The sequence below is a fragment of the Sminthopsis crassicaudata genome, chromosome 6 (assembly GCF_048593235.1).
Source record: "Sminthopsis crassicaudata isolate SCR6 chromosome 6, ASM4859323v1, whole genome shotgun sequence".
Taxonomy (NCBI): Eukaryota; Metazoa; Chordata; class Mammalia; order Dasyuromorphia; family Dasyuridae; genus Sminthopsis; species Sminthopsis crassicaudata.
The window spans coordinates 225,083,753-225,110,096 of NC_133622.1; the positions used below are offsets into that span (position 1 = coordinate 225,083,753).

General features: G+C 42.2%; 1 protein-coding gene across 1 annotated transcript in view; it reads left to right on the forward strand.

Annotated features, from left to right (window-relative positions):
* Positions 1–5,458: 5,458 nt before the first annotated feature.
* Positions 5,459–26,344, forward strand: part of LDLRAD3 (low density lipoprotein receptor class A domain containing 3) — a 254,605-nt gene continuing 233,719 nt past the window's right edge. Inside the window, exon 1 of the mRNA XM_074276373.1 lies at positions 5,459–5,567. Coding sequence (XP_074132474.1) covers positions 5,522–5,567 — 46 coding nt within the window. The 5' untranslated portion in view covers positions 5,459–5,521. The remainder of the gene's footprint in view (positions 5,568–26,344) is intronic.

A 26,344-nucleotide genomic window follows, 5' to 3' on the forward strand; every position in this document is an offset into this window, starting at 1 on the left:
AGATAGGAAGGAAATAAATTACAAGAGTAAATATTAGTATTGCACTGTCAAAGTTAAAGAATATATCTCTCCTTTCTGTTAGCTCTAATAATAAGTACTTATATAGCAATTTAAGGTTTGAAAAGTTATATAACAAGTTATTTCTTTTGATTCTCACAAGACTACCTCACAAGAGGTAGTTGCTACTATTATCTTCATTTTACAGTTGAGGGAAGCTCTCAGCTATTAGGGAACTTTTCTAAAATCACATAGCTGACAAGCACTTAAGGCAGGACTTGAACTCAAATCTTTCTTCTTTCAAGTCCAATGTTTTACCCACTGTCCCACCTAGCTGCCTCCGATTTTTTAAAAACCTATTTAAAAAAAAATATCCATTGTAATGGTATTTCTATAAGTGATTGTTGGAAAGATGCTATTTACCAAATCAACAGAATTTATTAAACACCCATTCAGAGCAAGGCATGGTATTTGGTAATGAGAATAAAAGACAGAAATAAAATCCTTGCCTCCTAGAAAAAACTGGGGGATGCAACACATGAATAGGTCAGCAGTATATACTAAGTATATTCTAAGAAGTATCAGAAAGGAGATCCTTCTAAAATCCTGGGAGTTGGAGGGATCAGAAGAGACCTCCTAAAGTAGGCATCACCTGAGATTTCTTTTGAGGCAAGATGGACACAAGCAGAATTTTTTTGTTTGGATTCATGATTTCATTGACATAAGCAATTCTCAGTATGGAATGAATAAAGAATGGATGAGAAAATATCATTTACTAAATATATACCAAATATGTGCAAAGAATTTCTAAGAGTAAAAGACAATATCCATAGGGTTTTGTGGTCTTAGAGGTGCTGTTTTAATTTAGGAAGTCACAGGGGTGATGACCAGAACCAAGCGGAGGTTGATCAACTATCCCCTCTAGTAGTAATTGATTCTATTGTTGTTCTATAGCTGGGAAAACAGCAGGGGGAAGGATAAAATAGGCTAGGGGAGAATATACTGGCAGGAAAGAAGATGACAACAGAATATCTAGAATAGGGCTATCTGAATTTCTAGATTGGAGGGTGGGAATCTTCTGATGTACTTACCAAATAGGACAGTAATGGATTTCAGACCAGGGTTATTGTGAGAATAAAATGAGATCATCTATGTAAAGTGTTTTGTAAACTTGAAAGTGCTATAAGTGCTAGCTATTATTTGGGGAAAGATATTTCAGTTTTTACTTTGGATTATCTTTAGAGTCTCCTTCAAGGGTGAAATTAATCTCTACTTCTTAAGGCAGGAGTTTTTGGCATGGGGTCCATGAAGTTTAAAAAAAAAATGTGATAATTGCATTTCAGCCTATCTGCCTTCTTTTGTAGTTTTGTATATTCTATTTTATGTATTTAAAAATTTTATTATGAGAAGAGGGTCTCTGGGCTTCGCCAAATGGCAGGCAAAGGTTAAGAATTTTTGTTCTAAAGTGAAGCTTGTATTCACTCCCAGCTTCTAGTGCCTTCCCTTAAATTATTTTGTATCCTTTCTGCATATAGTTTGCATATCCCTACTTAGTTATCTATTTACCTATATACACAGATACATACGTAGCATTCTGATTACAATTATCTGCACACATATCAACTCATCAAAATCCTTCTTAAATCTATATGTCCAGAGTAGAGTACAATATTCCAAAAGTGTTTTTTTCTTTGTGTCAGATATTTCAGAAAAGATCAGTTTTTCACACTAAAAGGAGGAATGAGTAATTCTGAGAGACAGGACAGAATGGCAAGATAATATAGAGAGAAACTTCAACAAAAGAATGCATTAAAAAGCCTACTTTCCCCTCTGAACTTTAATATTCTTATCTATAAAATGGGTATAAAAATGCTTGTGTTGTATACCTCAGGTGTTTTTGTGAAGAATGTGTTTGGCAAACTGTAAAGATCTATAGACAGATGAGTTACTGTTGCTTCTCTTACTAGGACAGATGAGTCTTTTTTCTTTCTCTTCAAACCATTAAAAAATTAAGATCCATAATAAACTTCTTGAGGGCAGGAGCCATATCTGATTTATCTTTGTATCTCCCCCCAAGCACATAGCACTGTAGAAATACAATAAATGTTTATTCCCAATATCTGTGGATCTTCAAGATTTACAAATCACTGTGATAACAGATATTCAGGATGGAGATAAGATACTCGAATTGGATGCTTTCAGTAATGGAAGCTCCTTGAGGACAGAGCTTGTTACTTAAAAAAAACAAAACAAAACAAAACAAAAAAACAAAAACAAAAACAAAACAAAAAAAACTTCCAGTTCCATTCTGTAAACATGTGGTAAGTGTCAACCATGTGAAACATTCCTCCCATCAGCTTTATTTTCTGTAGGAACAAGGTTCCAGATTTGTTTTTACACCTTCCCTTCCTGTAGATACCTTGTGAATTTATGTATCTAAACTCTCACAATTGTGTTACCTCCAGCACAGATTTCTTCTGTGTATACTTGGTTCAGTCTGGCTGCTTTTCCTGTCTTTGTTCTCTTCAATGCCATTCCTGCCTTCTCCATAAGCACATCCAGGACTATAATGTTACAATCAAAGTTAGGAGATTCTATTGTTTTCCACGGTTGAAAATAAAACAAAAATGGTAAAAATGTTTTAATCAACTTTAACTACAATCTACTTCCCCATTTATACAAATCTTTTTGAGGCATTTACATGTGCATCAAGATTCTTTGTCTTCCTGTTTTAATGCTCCCCCCCCCCTTTCAGAATAATGAAATAAGCACAATGGGATCTGATGTTCTTGACATCTTTCAATCAACTGCATGATGGTAAATTGTGAGCCACTCAGAAACTGGGCACAAAGGTTTAAGGATTTTAATGAGCTGATTATGGAAGACCATAGGATGCCACTCTATTCTACAGAATGCAAAAACCTATTAATAGCATCATTGAAAATGTCCTTGAGGAGTCTCACAAAGATTTTTGTATAGATGGGAAGGCAGGCACATGGCTTGGTTGCTGTCAATCTGAAGGAAGTTAACAAATAAGTGTTAGCCACTGGATAAAGAAGGTCTAAGGACAAATCCGATTAATTGGATCAGGAATTGTCTGTGGATGGTGAGGTCCTCCAGAAGCTCCGGCTTACACATAACTTGTGCTGATTGCATCAGGTCAAAATGATAGAAAGGGAAAAGTGGCCAATATTGGGGAGATTGTGGAAAAATTAGGACCTTAATTCAATATTGGTGGATATTTTAGTTGATCCAACAATTTTGAAGATATCTGAGTGGATTAAAAATATTAATTGATCAGCTAACCAACAATATGCAAATATAAAATATATGTAGTTACTCCTCTCTCTATATAAAAATGTGGTAGATCTTTTCTATTTTTTCTTCTGTTTTATAGTCCTGGTTTTGTCCTTACATTCAGTTGTATTATTTATTTATAGAATATTAGCATTGTTATAATTGTCTGGGACAAACATTTTCAAATGAATAAGGATTTGGCTTTACAGTTAAAAAAAAAAAAGAAGACTGGACTGGATCGTTCACAGGAAAATGCAAATTTCCTCAAGTTTCTCTCCATCTTTTGAATACCTGTATTTTACTGATGTTATATAGTTGAGCTATGGAATGTGGAGGGTTGAAACTCTGAAAAGGTGTACTTGAATCAAACAGCAGAGTACTTAAGGATGTGACCTAATGGTTGTATATACGTGTATTTAGATGAGATGGTGATGTGACGGCTCTCCTCACCACCCTGCTGGCTGAATGTGTGGTGGTGAGGTAATCGTGGCCAAGGATGGGAGGGCTGAGGGAGAGAGTCAGAGCCTCTGCTGAAGGATGAGGAGGAGAGAGAATTACCGCTCCGGACTCCAGAGTCCAGGATTCATCTTTGACAAGCCTCGGGGCAGCTTGCGGGCCTCCTTCACTTCTCCTCCTAAAAACTGAGGGCTGTGACTGATCCTGACTGTCACTGATCCTGAGGCCCTCCAGAGAGCCAGCCTGGACATTATAATGGAACACCATAGTCTCTAAAGAATTTCAAATAATGTTATACATCCCGTAGCAATAACCAATGAGGTACTTCTAAGAAGGGAAATAAAAGCTGCTTCAGGGAAATGTAGGATGGGAAGGAAAAATGAGCTAGCCACGGGGTGGTTGATGTCAGGTGTCCAGCTCGAATGCAGTGCTTCTGTCCTTAGGAGATCAAGATAAAGAGAGGAAGGCCTTTCAACGTTTTCGATGGAGAATTTTCAGATCATTGATTTAGGGCTGGCAGATCTTTGGAGGCAAAGGTCTCCTTTGACAGTTGAGGAAACTGAGGCACAGAAGTAAAGTATATGTCCTAGTTTATATCATTAGTAAGATAGGATTGGAGACATTTTCCTTTCTAGTAACTAAATCATGCTTTCAGGAAAACGGGGACACCTAAAAGCCTGACAGTTCATTTCCATTAAGCATTTGAATTTGCCACAGGTTGTCCTGAGGTGCTCAAGATCCGAAGAGAGCAAAAACACTTACGTCCCTGCGTCCAACGTGACACGTGTCATTGGGGGGGGGGGGGGGATAGATAAGTCAGTAATAAGAAAACTCAAAAGTTAGAGTTTCCAGGAGCCCAGCGCTGAGGACTGGGCTAGGGTGGGGGCAGGGCTCAGGAAACACCTGAGGTTGCCCGGGGCAGCCGGGCCATTCCCGGAGGAAGCCCGGGATCCTGGGAAGGCGGCTCGGGCCGTCGTCACCGCGGACGGGGGAGCACTCGGGAAGGGCTGGGGGAGAGGGTCAGCGCGGGGGGATGGGTCGCTTGCATCCAGCTCCTAGCCCGGCTCGCTCCTTGCTGACAATCCGCACTCACTCAGTTTATCGCATCCCCGAAAGTGTCCGGGGCAGGCTTCCGAGCGGGCTGGGACGCGCGTGGAGGGGCCGGATTGTGTTTGTGTTGGGGGGGGGGCACCTGGAGAGAGGTGCGGAGGGAAGCGTCTAGAATGACTCGGATGGGAACGTGAGAGAGAAAGGAGAGAGGAGAGGAGAGGAAGAGGAGGAGAGCAGGAGGCTGCAGGGAGGGCAGAGACCGGAGAGAAGGGGAACAAAGGACTGGAGGAGTCTCAGGGCGCCATTGGGGAAGGCGGGGAGCCGAGAAGGAAGGGCAGCAGCTACAGCATGCAGACAGGGGTGCGACGCTTCCCAGCTCCCCGCTACTCTCCCGGGCTCCCCGCACCTCCTCCTCCCTTGGCGTGCGGCGTTGGGGGGGAGGGGAAGGAGGTGCAGGCGGCAGCCGCTCCGAGGCTCCCACTAAACTTTGCGGGGCGGGGCTGGGGAGCAGAGGGGAAGGCGGGGCGGGGAGGGGCGGGGCCTGGGGGGCTGCGCGGTGGGCGGGGGCCTGGAGGGGCGGGGCCGAGGGGGAGGGAAAAGAAGGGGAGGGGGAGGAGGCGGCCGGGCCGGGCCGGGCCAGGGACTCTGCAGGCCGGCGGGCAGGCGGTGGCGGCGGCGGCGGCGGCGGCCGGGGAGCAGCGGGAGCCGCGGCGGCCGCGCCATGTGGCTGCTGGGGCCGCTGTGCCTGCTGCTGAGCAGCGCCGGGGGTGAGTGAGTCTGGGGGCGGCCGCGGGAGGGGGCCCAGGCAAACTTCCTTGGCCTGCGCGGGCTGGGGCCGGCCGGATTGGGGCTGGGGCTGCGATCGCTGGCCGGTCGTGGTCCTCCCTCCCTCCTACCCTCTCTCCTCCCCTTGCCTTCCTCCCCGTTTGCGCTCTCCGAGCTGCAGGGCGGACCTTCCTCCTCCTCCTCGTCCTTCTCCTCCTCCTCCTCCTCCTCCTCCTCCCCCCTCCTCCTTCTCCTCCTTCTCCTCTTCCCCTCCCTCCTCTTTCTCCTCCTCTCCTTCCTCCTCTTTCCTCCTCCTCTCCTTCCTCCTCCTCCTCCTCCTCCTCCTCCTCCTCCTCTTCCCCACCTCCTCCCGTTCTCCTCCAACCCTCTTCCTCCTCTTCACGCAGCTCTCCTGGCCTGGGCACACAAGCACCAGAAGCATGCACGCGTGTGTGCACGGGGAGCGAGAGTGCGACTGTGGCGTGGGGCACGGGCGCCGGGGGCTGCACCTGGGCGCGGGGCACCCCGGAGCGGGCTAAAGTCTGAGTGGTCTGCGGGGCGGAGCTCACGCCCTGCTGTGGGTATTTCTGCGTGCTTCTCCCCGTGCCCTCCAGACTGGCGATGTCCGGGCACTGGGGGCAAGGGGGGGGGTGAGCGGGCGCAAAGTCCTGTTCCGCTCCCGGGAGCCCTTCGATTGCTGCCCAGCTCCGTCAGCTTAAAGTTGCCCTTTCTTTCGTATGGCTTTTACACTTCCCGAGCCTCAGTTTCCCCACCAGAGCCTTGGACTGCTTGAAATTCTAGCAGGAGCTCAGCTTCCCGAAGCGGGCTGGTGTTGGCAGATTGGAAGTCGGTACCAGCCTTACTAAGTAGCGCCTTTTCTAACTCACAGAAGAAATAAGGGATCCCGGTTCCTTTAAGCTCCCGGCAGGCAGGGGTACTGAAGGGAGAGCGTCGCTTCCGTCCGGGAGGCTTTGGAATGATTAACTTGATGCCGGCTTGTTTTCTCTTAGAGGTGCTAGTGGGGGCTGGTGGGATAGAAAGCCCGGGGAGCAGGGCTGAGCTCCGACTTTCTGGTGAGTTTCACGAGGGGGCTGGAGAAATGGGCAAACGTTGCACTGATCTCCCAGGATGCCACATCTGCGGGCAGCCCAGCGGTCACCTGAAGCAGCCTTTGCTGCCTTGTTTGTATATTGCGGGCCCTTTGGCAGCCTGGTGAAACTGACGAAGCCCTTGTCAGAAGGATGTTTTTAAATGCATAAATACAGAGGATTGCAAAAGGAGCCCAGGATTTAATTAATTAAATTACTTAATATACACCTATATATGTGTGTGTATATATATATATATGTATATACATATATGTGTATATATGCATATAAATGTATGTTATATACTTGTGTACATGTACATATATATGTGTGTATAATATATATATATATATATGTATGTATATTACACACACACACATACAAGTAAGAACCGATCCTCATTGGACAAATCAGGGACCTGTGACCCAGAGAAAGGAAATGACTCTTCTGACTCCTAAGGCCAGAGCTCTACAGAGAGATGATAAAGGCCGTTTATTCCCCTTGGAGATCAGAGTTCTACAGCTGGGAATTACCTTAGAGATGCTGAGGAAACCCAGGCAAAACTCAATTCACAATTCAAATCTAGGCCGTTTTGGCTGGATGCAAATTGTTTAGACTGACTCACCTGTCTTGGAAGCCGTGGCTCTCATGTTACATCTCCTGTACTTAGAAAACTTGTTGTGGGTCCTTCGTTCTCGAAATACAACTAGAACATCAGGGAGGTGATGCTAGGGATTGGGATTTGAGTGGGGGAGGACTGTGCAAAGTCACCCACCTCACTTTCCCCTCCAGAGGCAAGATACAGATCAAGAGGATGAGGTGGCACTGAATGAAGTGGGAGACCTTTCCATTTCCTTCTCTGGTTTGTTTTACACATGAGGAAACGGAGGCAGGCAGGGTTAAGTGACTTGCTCAGGGTTACACAGCTAAGTGCCTGAGGCTGGATTTGAATTCAAGTGCTCCTCACTCCAGGTCTCTATTTGCTTCACTGCCTAGCTGCCCTAGGATATATAAGGAAACTGAAGCTTAAAGAAGAAAAGTAAGATTATTATAGGGTTCATGAGATTTCAAAGCTGCATGAGTCATCTAACTATCCGAAAAGGGTTAGTAGAGATATTACTAAACTCATTTTAACAGATAACTAAGATCAGAGATTTAGAAATAGCAAGAAATTGAGCTTGTTCATCCAGGGCCATCCTATCCCTTTTGCAGATGAGGAAAATGAGGCCCAGAGATGAAAATAATTTGCCCAAGGTTGACATAGACAGGATTTGAATCCTGGACCTCCCACTAACAGGGATCTTTCCATTGTAGCACATTACCTCCCTAGTAAAGTAGTCATTAATGGCAAAGCCAGGACTTGAACTCAGGTCGTAACTAAGCTCTTTTTTTGCTACATGATACTGTTGCTTCTGATAAATGAGTAAGAATTAATTTGGTCACAATAGTAATAATAGTAACATATATATACACACATACATACATACATACATACACACACACACATATATATAGATAGATAGATAGATATAGATATAGATATAGATATACTATATGCCTTATCTCATTTGATCTCCTCTAATCCTATGCAACTGCAGCTTATGTGTTACTTTCTCTATTTTGAGAAGCAGCATAGTATAGTGGTTAGAGCTCAGGTTTTGTAGTCAAGGAGACCGGGGTTCAAGCCTAGCCTCTGAAATATACTGTATATGTGATCCTGGACAGCTTTCCTGTACCCCAGAAAACTCAATGAATGTGCTAGTAATCAGCCATGCACATTCATAGGAAGTGGGCATTTCCTTATCAGACAGACTAAGGTCTGGACAAGAAAACAAACTCCCCATTCTACAGATAAGGAGACTGAGGTTCATTTTGGCAAAATGATATGTCCAAGGTCATGGCAGTGCTGAGGGTCAGGGGGGACAGAGAGAGAAAGACAGAGAAACAGAAAGATTGACAGAGACAGAGAGGTGGAGGGGATGGAACCTTCTGCTTCCACATCATTGAAGCTTTTCGGTCCAGGCTGCCCCTCTGAGCCAATGCTGATCGCGTGGGGCCTCAGATTGTGTGGCTGGCGTTTGGCTGCAGGTACCGAGCAGGCAGGCTTCCAGGGTATCTCTGATAGGAGACCAAACTGATTTCACATAACCTTGAGCATGTCGGATACTGATGGAGTTTCTGAGGTGATGACTCACAAGCAGGACACTTTGGCGTCCCCTTCTTCGGCACGTGTCTTCTGATAAGAACCTTTGGCTGAGTCTACACGGGTATTTATCTTGTTTCCCAGGTGAGATCAGTTGCTCATATTGGTGTTCAGGTCCTGCTTAATTTTTGGTTGTCAGATCAGTCTTAGAGCTGGAAGGTGAGAAAGCATATGAGAAAATGTCTTCGTTTTACAGATGAGGCAACTTGAGACCACCAAGGTGAAATCCCACGCCCAAAGTCACATAGAAAGGAAATAAGGGAGTCAGAATTTGACTCCAGATCCTCTGACTTTGGAATTAACATTTTTCATAACCTCTCCAAGGAGGACCTTTATGATTATTTGATTGATACACCTTTGGAATCAGAGATCTTGAATTTAAGCTCTTCCCTTCTTCTTACAAGTTATATATTTTTAGACACATCACTTTCCTCAGTTTCTTCATCTGTAAAATGTAAAACTTGGCTAACAAAACAATATCACTGGATGGTTATAAGCTGAGCATTGTATATAAAGCATTAAATAAATGTAAGCTAGTATTACTGTTCTTAATATTACTATACATGACATAGATTAAATCTACTACTTATCTGTGCCTTTGCTAATTAATGGACATTATTAGAGAGATTTTCCTCAATGGGAGTGCCTCACACCAGTGAAAACACAGGTCAGCTTTAAAATACATTCAAGACTAAAGTCATCTCCAAAAGAAACCCCCTTAAATTTGAGAAGTTCAGCAAGGCCATTTGAGGTGGAGGGTGACAGTCACAAGATCTGCACTCCCCCCTGAGCAGCCCCATTGGAGTCTTTATTTCACTTCTGAATACCATACACATTTTTGAAGGGACACGGAAAAACTGGAGTTTGTTCCTAAGTAACTGACTAGAGTGGCGATGGACAGAACTAAAAGCTGGGCCATCATAAGGCCTTTGGAAGGAAGCAGATAGGTTTAGATTTGAGAACAGAAGAGAGGCTTCAGATCAATCAGAGGATTGCATGCTGGGAGAATCATCCAGACCAATCCTCTTCAGATGGGACCAGAAGGCTTACTAAGGTTAAGTGATTCACCTCGATTCTACAGGGAGGAAGAAACAGAGCCAAGCTCCATTTTTAACCTATTTTTGTTGCTTTCCTCTATTAAGGGGAGGAAGAATTTCAGAGTCTCAGAATTGGAAGAGACCCAGAGATTACAGATTAGCAGACCATAGATTTCAGGCTGACAGAGCCTATAAAGGTCAACTGCTCAATCCTGGTCCTGTCCAGTTTTACAGATAAGGCAACTGAGTCTCAGAGATGTTAACATCACATAGGGAGTGACCAAATTAGGATTTAAATTCGGGAGTTCTGACCCAACCAGTTTTTGAATAGGACTCCCATTTGTCAAGAGGTCATTCAGCATGGTTCAAAAATGTCAGATGATGGAGAACCCATTATTTCCTAGGCCAGCTCAATCTACTTTTTGGCAGTTTTAATCTTCAGGAAGATTTTTTTTCCCCTGTAAATATAGTCTCTAGCCCGTGCCACTGGTTCTGCCATCCTAAGCCAAGGATAGCAAATTTCAGTCCTCTTCTACCTACCTGAAGATGATTTATGATGTATAATACCTTCCTGTTTTTCCAGCTGATCATCTTCATTTCCTTCAACTGATCCTGTCCTGGTTTGGTCTCCGTTCTTCTCACCAGCCTGGTTACCTTCTTCTGGGCATTTTTTAACTGATAACCTTCCTCGAATGTAATAATGCTCAGTAATGACGTTCTACATGTGGTCTGACCAGGAAGTACGGCAGACCGGCCTGGGTGGGCTTAAAGTACAGAATTAGGAACACCAAGAACAGGCATTACTCACTGGAAGCTCACAACAATCCAATGATATTTTTTTTGTTAGACATATTTCACATTTTATAGATGAGTAAATTGAGGAACTCTTTTTTTCTCTCTCTTTTTTCTCCTTTTTCTCTTTTCTTTCTCTTCTATTTCTCTTTCTCCTCTTTCTCTCTTTTCCTCTTTCTCTCTCCCCTCTCTCTCCTTCCCTCTCTCCCTCTCTCTTCTTCCCCCCTTTCTGTCTATATATTAATAAGTATGTATGTATAAAAATAAATATTGCAGTTGTTGAAAAGTATAACAGACTGTTTTGTATGCCTGTGAGTTCCTCATTATCAGAAATCTCAACCAGAGGCTGAATGACCAACTGTTACTTGCTGTTTTAAAAGGGATTCCCTCCCAGACACTAGCTGGACATGGTGGCCTGTGAGGTCAGAGGATCTTAGACTTAAATAAGAAGAGACCAAAAAGATCATTTAGCTCAATTCTCTCATTTTGCAAATGAAGAAAGTCAGACCCAGAGAGATGATGTGTCTTGCTTCTAAGGTAACATAGATTGTTAAATCAGAATTCTAACCCAGAGTCTTGGCCTCCAAAATCAGCACACTTTCCACGGCATTTGGGTCCCTTTGTCCAGAATGAATTCTTGTGATTCCAACTCTTGCTCTTGGTGTGAATGGCTCCTCTTCTGGGAGCCTCCAGGCTAGAGGGCTAGAGCTGAACTAGGGCTTTGAACTGAAAGGCAAGTGTGTTATTTCTACCCACCCCACAACAGAAGATAAGCATGTGGAGTACTTCCTGTCTCCACCTAATGTGGGAGAATCAATTTTTCAATCTCTCTCTGCCTTTCCCTCTCCTTTGTCTTTTACTCTGTCTGTTTCTCTTTCTATCTCTCTCCTTTTTCTCTCCTCTTCTGTCTCTCCTTTCTGTCTGTCTTTGAATGTCTATGTATGTGTCTGTCTCTGTCCTCTCTCTCTCTCTCTCTCTCTCTCTCTCTCTCTCTCTCTCTCTCTCTCTCTCTCTCTCTGTCTCTCTGTCTCTCTGTCTCTCTGTCTCTCTCTCTCTCTCTCTCTCTCTCTCACTCTGTCTCTCTCTGTCTCTCATTCTGTCTCTCTGTCTCTGTCTCTGTCTCTGTCTGTCTCTCTCTGTCTCTGTCTCTCTCTCTCTCTCTCTCTCTCTCTCTCTGTCTCTCTCTCTGTCTCTGTCTCTCTCTCTCTCTGTCTCTCTCTCTCTCTCCTCTCTCTCTCTCTCTCTCTGTCTCTCTCTCTGTCTCTGTCTGTCTGTCTGTCTGTCTCTCTCTGTTTTTCTCTCTCTTGTTCCTTCCCTCCCTTCCTCCCAATATTCACCACAAAATCAAACCCTTTCAGGATGACAAGGGGCCAAGACCATGCTTGAAAGGGGTATGGAGGAGGGAGCTGCTCAGAATCCACCTCAAGACTTTGTCATAATCTTAAAGCCAGTGTCAATCACTTGAGCTCACCCAAAGCAAGAAAAACTGCATAGTAGTAGTCTGTCACAAAGGACAGATTTCCCCCCCCCATAGAAATTTTCCTCCCTAACAGTAGCATTTAAAAATGTCTTGCTGTCTTCTGGTACCTTCTTTTCTAAATCTATCTCTTTCCCCTTCCACCCAAAGAGTCCTCTTTTCAAACAAAGAATTTCAAAGGGGAAAGGACAGTTCAGTCAAACCACAACTGAAAGGTTTGGATTTAGAGCCAGAGTCCTTGAGTTCCAATCATGACTCTTGTTATTTATTCTTGTGTAACTGGAATGTGTCACTTAATCTCTGGGTTTCAATTTCCTCATATATAAAATAAGATCCTTACACTAAATCCCAGGATCTTAAACTCTGGTTTGTGACCACTGTCATTGAATTGGGGAATATGAAATTGGGATTTATTATCAATAAATGTTTTGATTTATATATCTATTTTATATGCCTAGATCCCTGGGTCCATGTAAATACTTCTCTGGTGAAAAGGGGTCTCAAGTAGAAAAAGTTTAAGAAACCACAGTTTGGATGACTTGTAAATCCCCTTCTTTTCCCTATGTCCCATTCCCACTTCAATGCATTGCTCTCTGAGGTTTTATATATATATATATATGTGTGTGTGTGTGTGTGTGTGTGTGTGTGTGTATTTTATATATATATATATATGTATATATATAATATACACACACATACACCTATACAAAAAACATAGGTATACACACTTACACATATATACATATGTATCTATATATGAGTCCCATATATGTATATACATATGTAAATACATATCAAAAATGTGTATATGTCTATACATATATATATATACACATCTATATCTCTGTTTGTATACAAAGATATAAATACATCTATATCTATCTATATATAAAGAAACACGCATATCTATCTACCTATTTATATATAAACATGCACATATCTATACCTTTCTCTCTATATAAAGATACACATATCTGTATCTGTCTCTGTATATAAAGGTACACACATCTATATCTGTCTCTATAAAGAGATACACATCTATATATCACTATATATAAAACGACTATGTCTGTATCTATCTATCTCTATGTATAAAGATACGCACATCTATAACTATATCTATTTATATATAAAGATTTACACATCTATATCTATCTCTATACATAAAGATACATAATCTACATCTCTTTATAAAGATACACACAGATTTCTATCTCTGTACTTAAAGATATACACACCTACATTTATCTGTATATTTATATGTAAAGATACAAATATCTCTATCTGTATATTTACATGTAAAACATACACATCTATATATTTACATATAGATATGTACATCTATATGTATAGCTGCTTATTTTTATATAATATATATATATATATAAAGATGTACACACATCTATATCCATCTATAGATCTATATATATAATCTATATCTATATAAAGATACACACACACATGCACGCACACACAGACACACAAAGAAGCACACACATGTACATTCTTCTAAGTAACAGGTCGTTTCCCCTGTAAGCTCCTCAAGGGCAGAGACTATTCTCCCACAGTTTGGTAAGTGTGGCACTTAGCACAGTAGCTGACATAGAGGAAGTGTCTATTATCCTGCTTCCTCAGATGCCCCTTCCAGCTGCAGGCTATACTATACTATCACCCAACTCAACAGTCTTGCCCAGTAGTGATGCAGTATATTTCTCACCTGGAGAACTTTACTTCTGCAAATAAGGAAGGGAGGTTCTTGCTCCTTATAATTCTATATCACTTAAGAGAAGCAAAAAAAGTTCAGACAAGGAATTAAGACATATCCCAGGGCTTTCGGGAAATAAGGGATTTTCTTTTTAAATGTCAAGAATTTTCTTCTTCCTAGGAATGTCCCAGCCTTTCAAAGCATCCTATCAGGTTTGTGTTTTCCAGCCTGTTGAATGTCACCAGAAACCGAAAGTCCTGGGTCTTGTCAAGAAATGGATTCCCATTTGCTCTGTTGTCTGCCTCGATTGCTGTCAGTGAGTCATGGCTTATGTCAGTCTCAGTTTGGCTCCAGAAGTACCACTTATTCAGCTTGGGATCTCATAGCAGGGAGCTAAGAGATTCTCCTGGAAATTCTTGGTAGGCCATACCCTTTGAATATTTAATGTAGCCTTCAAAGTAAAGGTAGTGGTGGTCAATGTTGCTGTAACTTGTTCTTGGATCATCCTTGCACAATCTTGGACCGTACTTCCAAAGATCTAAAAACCCAGTCATGAATCTTGAACTGGGAGGGATGTTAGAAATTATTCCAAGGGGCAGCTAGGTAGTGCAGTGGATAGAGCCCCAGCCTTGAAATCAGGAAGACCTGAGTTCAATTCTGATCTTAGATACCTAACACTTTCTCGATGTATGATCCTAGGCAAGTCACTTAACCCAATTGCCTCTGGAAAAAAAAAAAAAAAAAAAAAAAGAATGATCCCATCTGACATTGTCACATAATATGATAACTGAAGCTTTAAGGAAACTAAGTGGCCTTTGCCTCTCCTAAGAAATAGGTATCAGAGGCAGGCTTTGAATCCATCGTCCTTGATGCTAGGTCCAGGGCATTTTGCTGTGCCACATATTCATCAGATTGTGACTATAGACCAGGATGATCTTATAGGCAAATGGAAATTTTTTAGAGCAAGAAAAGGCATTGAGGACTAGTATATTTGTTTGGTTTTGTGCAAAAAAAATAATATTTTGCCATCCTAGTCACCCAGGTATTTTTGCCAGTATTCTACCCTTTGGCCACTGGTGTTTTGCAAAAAGGCAGCCCTGGGTTGTTTGTGTGAATCTGAGAGAGAACAGTTGCTGGCTTGTACAAAGGTTCCCTCCATTTTCATCACAGTCAAAGCTGGCACTGATTTTACTCCAATGAACCATACTTGCCCTTGAAAAGTGTTTGCAGGGAAAATGAATCAGTGGTTTTTGGACATTAAGCATCTGTTTGTCAGAACATTCACTCCATGTTCAATGTCACTGGTCCAGTATAAGGAACTTTTGTGACTGGAGAAAGTATTGGAAAAAAAGAAGGAAAGGAAAAAAGAGAGGGGGGAGGGAGAGAAGGAAAGAAGGAAGGAAAAAAGGAAGGAAGAAAGGAAGGAAGGAGAGAGGGAGAGGAAGAGGGGAAAGGAGGGAAATGGAGGAAGAAAAGAAAGAAAAGGGAAGAAGAAAGAAGAGAGGGAGAGAGAAAGGGTGGGATCAAAAGAGGGAAGGAAGGAATGGAGAGAGGGAGTGAAAGAAAGAAAAAAGGAAGGAAGGTAAAAAAATAGAAAATATATTTTTTGAAACAGGAATATCATCAGGTCTTTGAAAACTGATCATAGTTGAGAGCTAGGAGTGATTCAGAAGTCATTCCCCATACAGATGAAAATATGAGGGCTAGCAAGACATTACCCTTCCAAGTCACATCGGCAGCAGGTGGCAAAACTAGGATTTGAACCCTGCTCTTGTGCCGCTAAATTTGGAATTCTTTTCACTTCTCCAAGGTTAGTGCTGGGTGGGCTTAGATCAGAGAAGGCTTGATGTGGAAAGGGAAGCTATCAGTCTGGGCTGTTTTTTAAGTGTTTTCCCCATCCTTACCATCCTTACCCAAACTTATCCCAGAGTTCTCTGAGACAAACCCCTTAGATTTTTTTTTTTTAATCTTAGTGTTCTTGTTTGTAAAATGAGGAAATCGAACCAGTGGTCTATAAAGTCCTGTTCTGTTTTAACTTTATATGCTTCCTGGAATGTAGAAAAGCAGAGGATTTACAGGAAACATCTGAGTTTGAATTCTGGCTCTGCCAATTGCTCTATATGTGGATATAAGTAAGTCAATGCATCTGAATTTTTTTTTTCATATAGAATGGGGAAGCAACAAGTAGCACTAAGTGCACAGAGCAGGGTCTAGTGTCTTCCTTAGTTCAAATCTAGCCTTAGACACTTGCTAGCTTGGTGACTCTGGGTAAGTCACTAAACCCCATTTCCCTTCTTTTTTTTTAATCTGTAAAATGAGAAAGGAAATGGCAAACCATTCCATTATTTCTGCCAAATGGGGTCACAGAGAGTCAGACATGATTGAAAATGATCGGATGATGACTACCATAATAAAATGAAGGGTTGGTTTGGATGTCTGGAAGGACAGCACTGATCTGTGATTCTGAACATCTGTGTCTGTGAAGATGCACTCTATACTCTGATCCAATCTTCAAAAATATAGAATAGGGAATTGAACATTGCTTATAGTGAGGTAGAAAGACAAAAAAATAAAAAAAAATAAAAGTTTCTTCCCTCAAAGAGTTTATGTTTTAATGGGGGGAGACAGATTGTACATCTAAGTATATACAAAACATGCTTCTTCTATACACAATAATATCAACCCCCTCATAAGATCCAGAGTGCTCACTAATGTTTTCTCCACCGGTGCTCCCTCCCACAAACATGTTTGGGCTCCTGAAAATTTCCAAAGCCTCACATAGGCTCCCCAGCAGTCAGACCTAAAATGCAGAGCTGTAAGTGTCATCCCCCTCCCCGGATAATTTCTGTATCCAGTGAAAGGAAGGTGAGAAGTGGTCACTAAAAATCCTCCCCCCATCTCCCTAGCAATGAGGGGGAGGGAAGAAGGAGAGGGCATGTGACAGCTACCTAGCTAGCTAGCTATGTGGATAGCTCTGCCCCTAGGCTTTTCTGGGCAACTTGGAGTGGAAACCTTAGCTAGAACATTCCCCCTTTCTCCCTTTTACAGAGCCCCTATTGTTCTACCCAGCTTCCCCTCCCCTCTTGTCATCTTTTGGACTTGTTCTTCTCTGCCTCTATCATCTGTTACCTTCCCCTCCTCCACCTCTTCCCCTCCTCTCCCTTCCCCCTGTCTCTTCCCTTTCCTTCCCCTTCTCTTCCTCTCCTCCTCCCCCATCTCTTCCCCTCCTCCCCATCATCTCTTACTATTTCCCCCTTTCTCTTTCTTCCTCTCCCTCATCTTTCCCTTTCCTCTCCCCTCCTCTTTTCCCTTCTTGTTTCCCCCATCACTCCCTTGCCCCGCCATAGTCACTAGAAAGCTTTACTTTTCTAGGGAGAATTTCTGCAGTTATATATAAGGGCAGTGTTGGAAGTGGTGGGAAAATGCACCAACTTTAGGGATAAGCTGGTTTTAAAACTTTTCTTTTTCTGTTGGTCTTCTCAAAAATTCTCACTTTCCCTCAGTCCATTTTACTTTAAAGTTATGGCTTTGTGTGTAGCTTTATTAAAACAAACAAACAAATAAACTTTCAGATACCTTTAAAGAAATATTGTAACGAGCCCCTGAAAGCTACATTGTAGCTGGTTCCCCTTTCCAAAAAATACATTGTAGTGATCCCCACTTTAAAGATGGATTGCCAAAGATAAATTTAACTAGAGAGAGAACTGGATTGGGATCCAGAAGACATGCATCAGAAGCTCTCTTCTGCTACTAATTGTGTGCCAGTGACCTTGGGCAAGATCTCCGGTTAATCTCTCCCAACCTCAGGTAATTCATCTGGCAAATGAGGGGGTTGAACCAGATAGATGAAATAAAAAATGAGCCTTGTGAAGAGCTCACTGTATGCCCAGTTGTCTGCCAAGTACCAGGGATTCAGATAGAACATTGTTTTTTTTTTTGTCTCTACTTTCAAGGAGAAGTGACAAAACACATTCAAGGATGTAGCATCGGGGCGATGGAAAGGCCCAGGGGTTGCTAGGATGAAATGAATGTTCCAGGCACGTGTGGATGCTCTGATAGGAGGGCTCTCCTCTGATAGAAGGTCTCTTAGCACCCTTCTGACTCATAAGAAAACTAATGACAACAGCTGACATTTAGAGAGTGTGTTTAGATGCATTTTGCATCTGTCTCATTAGGAATCTTAATTCTGTGATATAGTGCCTAAAGTTTTGAGTTCTTTCTTCCCCTGACTCCCAAATCACTTAACCTTTTTCTGGGACTCAGTTTCCCCTTATGTGAAATGGGCATATGAATACCACCCATGCTATGGAGTTGTAGTGAGAATCAAATGACTTAATATGTATAAAGAATTTTGTAAACATTAAAATACAATGTAAATTTTAGTTTTCTAATAATAATAATAAAATAATATCACATATGTGTTTCTTTTTGCTCCAGACCCTCAGTATGGAGCATTCCCAGAGTTTGGATCCTTTGTATCAACTTTTATAGTTTTTAATTTTATATAATTGCCTGAGGCAAATGCTATGATCACAGGAGGAGTATGGATTAAAGGGGGACTTGAACTTTGAACTTAGGTCTTTCTTATTCCAAGACTAGCCCTAGAAGACCTTTTTGCTAAGCCCAAAAGAGGGATATTCAGCAAACTGACAATTTACTATTCCTAAATAGAAATAAAGTCCTTCAGCTGGAAGGGACTGCGTGTAGAGACCATCCGGTCCAAGCCTATCATTGAGCTTGGCCTGAGGCCTCCAGAGGAGAACTAACTTGTCTTCCTGCCATATTATCAGGTAGTCAAACTTGTTTGGCAACTGGCAGCCTGCAGGCAGACGCATGGAGTCCAAGGCTTTGGAAAGGTCTGAGTGAAAGGGTATCTGTGAGCTCCATTTAACCAAGAATACACCTGATTTCTGCTTCTTGGCCATCTGAATACCCTCCAGATTTAGGAGAGGTGGACTCTAGAAGAATCTATTCCTCTCTAGAGATGGAAAATATAATGTAGCAATGCTTACATGTGAGCATCCTGTTTAACAAAGCATAAATATCTCTAAAATTTGTTCATAATTCCACTTTGTATCGTTATATTTGGAGACGTGCAATTCAGCTCTGAAAACTTGAGACTGTGTGGTTTAGTGGAATCAGAGGCCCTTGGTTCAGATCCTCCATGTGCTGCTCACTACCTTGGATTTGGCCAAGTCATTTAAGTCACTTTATTATCTCATTAGATAAGAGGATTGGACTAGTTGTCCTCCCCCCCAAAAAAGAGAAAGAAACCAAATCCAGTTCTAAATCTTGATTGTGCTATTATTAAATACCTACTGTGTGCAAGCTATGATGTAGGAGATACCCACACCAATTACTGATACTGGGGTCAGAGGACTCACGTTCAAATCCCACTTCTGATGCTCACTACTTGTGAGATCTTTGGCCAAGTCATCATCCTTGAGCCCTTCAATTTCCTCATTTATAAAATAAAAAGATGGCATGACTTCCAGTTTTAGATCATAACCCTGTGAGCAAAGTGTGCATTCTTCATGTACGTGCATATAAATAACAACAAAGTATATGCAAAATGTCTTTAAAGTCTTAGTTCAACCTTAAGCTGGCTTTAAGTCATCCTTTGAGGAAAGTGAGAGAATTATTTTTTTTTTGGTCAGTCAACAAACATTTATTAAATACCTACTTTGTGCCAGGGTGCAAAGGGTACAAAGAAAGACAAAAACAGTCTCTGTTCTTCAGGAAGTCATAAGACCTAGACTGAAAGAACATGAGCACTTCAATGAGAGGCAGAGACAGAGAGGGAGGGCATTCTAGACAGGGGAGGCCTATTTGGACTTGAAAGCAAAACAAAAAACAAAAGGAAAAAAAAATCCAAACTAGAAACTCTTGTTTGGGTCTTGGGAGACATTCTTTTTTAAGGCACCTGGAGGCAAAGGAAAAGGGCTGGTTATCCCCTGGATTTTCTCACCACATTGTAGCAATTCTTCAGATTTCACCTCGTCTCCTGTCCCTCTGGCAGGAGTCACATTAATAATAATAATGATAACTGACAGAAAACCCTTTGCATTCTCTCATTCGGACTCCTAACAACCACATGTGGGAAAGTCATACGGTTACTCTCCTTTTTTTTTTATAGATAAAAAGACTAAAAGCTCCAAATTCAGTGATTTACTTCAGTCACCATTAGAAAGGTCCCAGATATCACATTTGAACCCCATTTTCCTTTGCCTGGACATTACTTATTTCTGAATGAAGATAAAGATTTCCAGCTTCCTAAATTTGTATACAGATACTTTAATCTGGAAATGTGATTTCATTGGTAATGAGAATTCCTATTGAGGAAATTGCTTTCATCAATTCACATCAGCACCTGCTCTGCAGCTTAGTGTTAGAGAGAAACCCAGAACATTGAAGGTTCTGTTTCCCCAGAGGCTCACCTTGAATCCAGGTCTTCCCAACTCTGAGAAAGCTCTCTATCTGCTAAGCCACGTCTGCATCTCATTTCCCAAGTCTAAGCAAATTTAGGATATTCTACTCCCTCATCTCAGTTTATTTCCAATAAACTAAACAAATGGTGTGTAGTAAATTCCCTGTAAACACACATTCACTCTCTCTCCACCCAACCTCCCTTAGCTCTTTCCCCCATCTCTCTCTCTCTCTCTCTCTCTCTCTCTCTCTCTCTCTCTCTCTCTCTCTCTCTCTCTCTCTCTCTCTCTCTCTCTCTCTCTCTCTCTTTCTCCCTCTCTCTCCCCTTCTTTTTCCCCCTTTTCTCTTCCTTCTCTCCCTTATTTTCCCTCTCCTCACTGTCCCTCACTTTTTTTCCTCTATCCCTTTCCCTCTGTCTCTTCTTTCTCTTCTCTTCCCTCTCCCCTTCCTCTCTCTGTCCCTTTCCTTTTTTCCCCTCTTTTCCTTTCCTTTCCTTTTCCCTTCTCCTTCTCCCTCTCTTCTCCCTCTCTTCCCACTTCCTTCCCCTTAACTTCCTCCCTACATCCATCTTCCTCTCTCTCTCCTCTCCCCACCCCATTCCCATTTGCTAAAAGTAGCACACTGTTTTTACCTTTACTATTGCTTCTAAAGCACTGGTCTTCATCTGTTCCGGGAACAGAGCTGCTGAAATTCCACCAGGCTCAGAAAGCCTTACTAGATAGATTGTCTTTAGGGACCTATGAAATGCATTACCCATGACTAGACTTTAGCAGCAGATACATTAGACTTAACTGATTATACCTCGTGTGGGTACAAATCAAGATCCAGTCATTGGGTATTTGTGTCTCCGAAACACGAAATTAGTTTGGAAGCCAAAAAAAAAAAAAAAAAAAAAAAAAAAAAAAAACCCAAAAAACAAATTTGATCTTGGTCATCCTTAAGGCAGGCGGTCCAAAACCAGGAAGTGATTGCCCTTTCTTCCCCTTTCCACTCACCCAGAAGATTTCTTTATTTACTTCTGTAGTAATTCAGGAAAGACCTTGAGAGGGTGAAGAGTGTCTGGAGGAAGTAGCCACGATGGTGGGGCTACGAGATCCACTCTGAAGTCTCATTGAGCTGATCTGAGGGGCTTCTGATCAACTCTACCTCCATAAATAGGCTAGACTTGGTGGCCACCATTATCTCTTTCAGTTCTAATTTCTGTGACTCTTCGGAGGGTCTTGATTCAATTCCTTGCAAGGATCAGCTGAAGGAACCAGAATCTTCAACCTTGAAAAGGGAAGACTTTAGAAGGAATATTATTTTTTGTTGTTGTCCGACTCTACCTGATCCCATTTGAGGTTTTCTCAGCAAAGATACTAGAGTGATATGCCATTTCTTCTTGCCCATTTTACAGATAGGGAAACTGGGGCAAACAGGATTAAGTCAGAGTGACCCAGAGTCACATAGCTAAAAAGTGTCTGAGGCCAGATTTGAACTCAGGAAAATGAATCTCATGAATTCATTGTGCCATCTAGCTGCCTAAAATGAATTTGTGGTTATAATTCAATGGAAGATCTGTTGTATGGGAAAGAATTGGACCTGTTATCTTTGACACTTTAGATCAGTGATCCTTAAACTTTTGAAATACGGGGCCAGTTCACTGTCCCTCAGACCATTGGAAGGCCGGACTATAGTAAAAACAAAAACTCACACTCTGTCTCCACCCCTTAGCCCATTTGCCATAACCCAGCGGACTGCATAAACGTCCTCAGTGGGCCGCATGTGGCCCTCAGGCCACAGTTTGAGAACCCCTGCTCTAGAGGAACAATGTATGGAGTATAGGTATGGGGGTAGGTGGGTAGAAACCAATTTTCCCAAATACTTGAACTAAGGCAGTATACATAGAGAAAGTCTTTGCAATCAAGAAGACCTGAAATCCAGCTCTGACTACCGTGTACTGTGACCATGAGGAAAATCTATTAAATTCTCATCTTCAAAAGCAACTTTCAAAGAGGAAAACTAACAGATAAATTGCAGATAGGTGCAAGGAGTTTCTACACTGGAAGAATTCCCTAGATTGATGAAATCTCAGTCTTGGAAACAAAAAAAAATAAAAATAAAAAAGACTGTCTAGAAGTAGAATGAGCCACCTTAGGAGGTCACAGTGGTTCTTCACACAAAGGCTTGCTGACAACATTCAGGGCAGGGATGTGGAATGGTGGATTCTGGTTCAGCTACTTCTGGCCAAAGTCTCTTTCTACTCAGAAATTCAAGATGCTTCTGGGCAAAGGGCTCATTCGGTTAAAGAGTTGGCAGGAAGAGCCGATGGTATCATTACTCAGTTGTTCTGCTATTGACAAATGAAAAGGACATTTTTTTTTTTTTTTTTTTTTTTACTTCCCACACCATGTATAGGGCCATATTTTTTTAAAGGCATTCCCTTTAGCCTAGGCAGAAACTAACTCTGTGTGTGTGTGTGTGTGTGTGTACATTTAGTTTTATTGTTTTTTTTTTTTGTTTGTTTTGTTTTGTTTTGTGAGAAACTAACTCTTAAAAGCCATTTCAGAGCTACCACAAATTGGGAGGGAAGGGGCAAAAGTAATGTGGCTTTATTTTTATTTTATTTTGTTTCGGTATAAAGATTTCATTGCCCCGGATTCGTGCAATTAGAAGGAACCCTCTAAGTCAGAGGTTCTTAACCTTTTTTTGTATGTGTCATGGACTCCTTGGGCAGTCTAGTAAAGCTTATGGATTCCTTTTCACCAAAATGCTATAAAATGCTTAAGGTTCAATATATAAGATTACAAGGGAAACCAAAGGTTAGTAAAAATCAAAATGTATTTTTTTCCTATTCAATTTTCAAGGATATAGATCCTCTGTTTAAGAAGCTCCACATAAGATGATTTTATCCAATTCTCTTGTTTCTCTAGGTGAGGAAATTGAGGCCCAGTGAGATAATGGAAAGATCAATGAGTTGTAGAAGATCTGGGTTTGAGTCTATGCTAAGTTGTTGTTGCTGTTCAGTTAGATCAAACTCTGTATTCCAGGACTCCTTTTTGGGTGAAAGTAAAATGGTTTGCCATTTCCTTCTGGAGCTTATCTTATAGATAAGGAAACTGAGGCAGACAGGATGAAATGACTTGTCCAGGATCACATAACTAGTGAGTGTCTGAGACTAGATTGGAACTCATGAAGATGTCTTAATGGCACCACCTAGGAGCCCACTATGATATATTATTTCTTTGTAATCTGGGGGAGGAGTGGAAAGGGGTGCCCTGACACTTATTTATGTGACTGTAAGTATGTCCTTGGATATCTCTGGACCTCAGTTTTGTTGTCTATAAAATGGAAATATGGGAATGTGGAAATGGTTTATTACCTCTATGTAATATGGGAGAGGGGTAGGAAAGGGGTGCCCTGATACTTATTTGTGTGACTGTGTGTCTTTGAATATCTCTGGACCTCAGTTTTCCTGTCTATAAAATGGAAATATGGGGATGTGGAAATGGGTATATTCTGTGAGTGTTATAAGAAAAGTGATTTGGGGGCAACTAGTTAGTTTAATGGATAGAGCACCAGCCCTGAAGTCAGGAAGATCTGAGTTCAAATCTGGCCTCAGACACTTAACACTTCCTAGCTGTGTGACCCTGGGCAAGTCACTTAATCCCAAATGCTTCAGAAAAAAAAAAGTGATCTTGATGTCTTGGGTCATCTAGTTCATTCGTCCTCCATCTTTTAATTATTACAAGCAGGACTCTGAATCCTCTGGAGATTGTATCTTTCCTAAATACATGTCCTCTGATTCAGAAAATTTTCTCCTTAATGTGTAAAGCTTAAAATGCCATAAAAACATGAAGTTATTCATCCTTACGACCTCCGCCTACTCCAGATTATGTGGAGGCTGCCCAAACCTAGCGAGTAAGGCCTCTGTTTGAAATTCCCCAGACCTGCGTTCAAATCCATCTCTGCTTTTTCCCAATGGCCAAATCCCTTAATATTTCTTTGCCTTTGGCAGCTCCCGTGGATTTAAGGCACAAATAGAAAAGAACTGCCAGCCTCAAAATGCTCATCTTCTATGATAGAATTTTTTTTTTTTTAACATGGCAATCAGGCAAAACTGACAATCAGGTGAAATCTATAGTCTACTTCTCTGAATAATGTTTTTAAATGCACTTAATAAAATGCCTTGTTACAGAAGACCTTGATTATATTGAATGACAGTTATCAAAATTATAATTATAAAAGTTTAGGGATCCTAGCTTCTGATCCCCTATTGGTTAGAACAATACAGTTGTTAAGATTTTTTTCTCCTAGAATCTTTCAGGGTCCCTCCCATAAGACTCACTGTTGGCCTCTGGGAGAAAGAATTTGGATGAATCAGCCAATGATCAAGTGGGCTAGAGATGGTGGTGGACAAATGGCTCACTGTTAAACCTAGAGTTGTCTGAAGGCCAGGATGTCACCACCCACCCGGGAGGCGGGGAGGAGGGAGGCTGCTTGGTTTACTCTGGCATAAATGCTGGGCAGCAGAGCCCTGCAGAAACACGGAACGTGACGGTAATCTCACTGGAAGACCCATTAAGGAGCCAAGGTGGCAGCCCTCTGCCTGGGCAGGAGGAGATGGCTTTGGTAGTGGGCTGCTGCCCTCGCCTTCGAGATCCTTTCCCTTCATCGGGAAGCCAGCCGAGGCCGGCTTTGGGAATACCAGATGCGTGTTGTTGCCACTGATGGCATGGCTGAGGTATGGGTTTGAGCTTCAGCCTTGAATAGCTGCTGTGTTCTCCAGAAGTCATTAAACTCATTGGACGTGTTTGAGAAACGAGCCCTAATCCCAAGCTTGTAGTGCCGCTCACAGCTGCCAAGGTCTCTTCCCCAGGATGGAAATTTCCAAGTCTGGCCTGATTAGGATAATCAGAAACCTGTCAGAGATGGGCAGCTCCTTCTGGCTGGAAAAGCAGTTATCTTCTGCTTAGCAGACAACAAAAGGCAATAATAAGATATGGTGAATCTTCAGCAGAACCAAGAGTTAGGAAAACCCAGACTCAAGTCTTTATTTGGTCTTAATCTAGGGAGATTACTTCGCCCCTCAGTGCCCCCAAGAAACTCCCTGAGTTATAAATTCATGCTGATCTGCCTTGCTAGAGGGAGTGACCACACCAGAAGTGGGACAAACTTCAGGTCTAGTCCATTCCAAATTGGGAACGATAGACTTGAATTTGAGAGTGAGGAGGGATCCTAGATGTTCCCTCATAAAGCTCCCTTTATATATAAGAAAACAGGCCAAGAGAAGAATATGCATGATTTAACCAAAGTCACATTAATTGTAGCAGGGGTGGGATTAGAATTCAGGCCCTCTGCCTCTAAAACCATCACTCTTGCCACAGCTCCATAGCTGTCTCTATTGCTGACCTAAGGAAATCTGAGTGCGCTTTGTCTTCATTATCTCAGTCCTATCTCCAGCAATATGATGGGGCAGACCAATTCCTCGGGGTGTCTGGCTGACATCGAACTCCCCAGAGGACACAGTGCACACCTGTCCTCCTGTGGGCCTCAGGGTGGAGGGCTAGCAAGCAGCTGAGGATGTGCCTGGGAAGCAGAACTTTGGGGAAATAAACTTCTCCTACTAATGAATTAAGAAGGTGATTTGAGGTTAGGTTGGGCACTGGGGCCCAGGAAGCCCTTCTACCACGCTGAATGAGATCTGGAAGAGATGCTTTGTTGTAGAGGAAGGAAATTCTGCACCCAGTGGAAAAACGTCAAATGGGTCGGATTGAGAGGAGGATTTTTTTTTTTTTTTTTGGTCATCCAGCATCCCTGGGAAAGACTGTATTCTATGCCTGCCAAAAAAAGGATTTAATTTGACTAACGTAGGGATCGTGGCTGATTTGATGAGAGCTATGTCAGATTCTAGAATTAGGGGGAGCATGAGTTTGAATGCCATGTCAGATACTTAGGAGTTTTGTGACCATAGATGGGCAAATCACCTAACTCTCCCTCCCCACCAACTTTCCAAGATAATAAGGGACCCTTCTTTTGGCATGGACATGTGGCTGAAAGAGACTCTAGAAA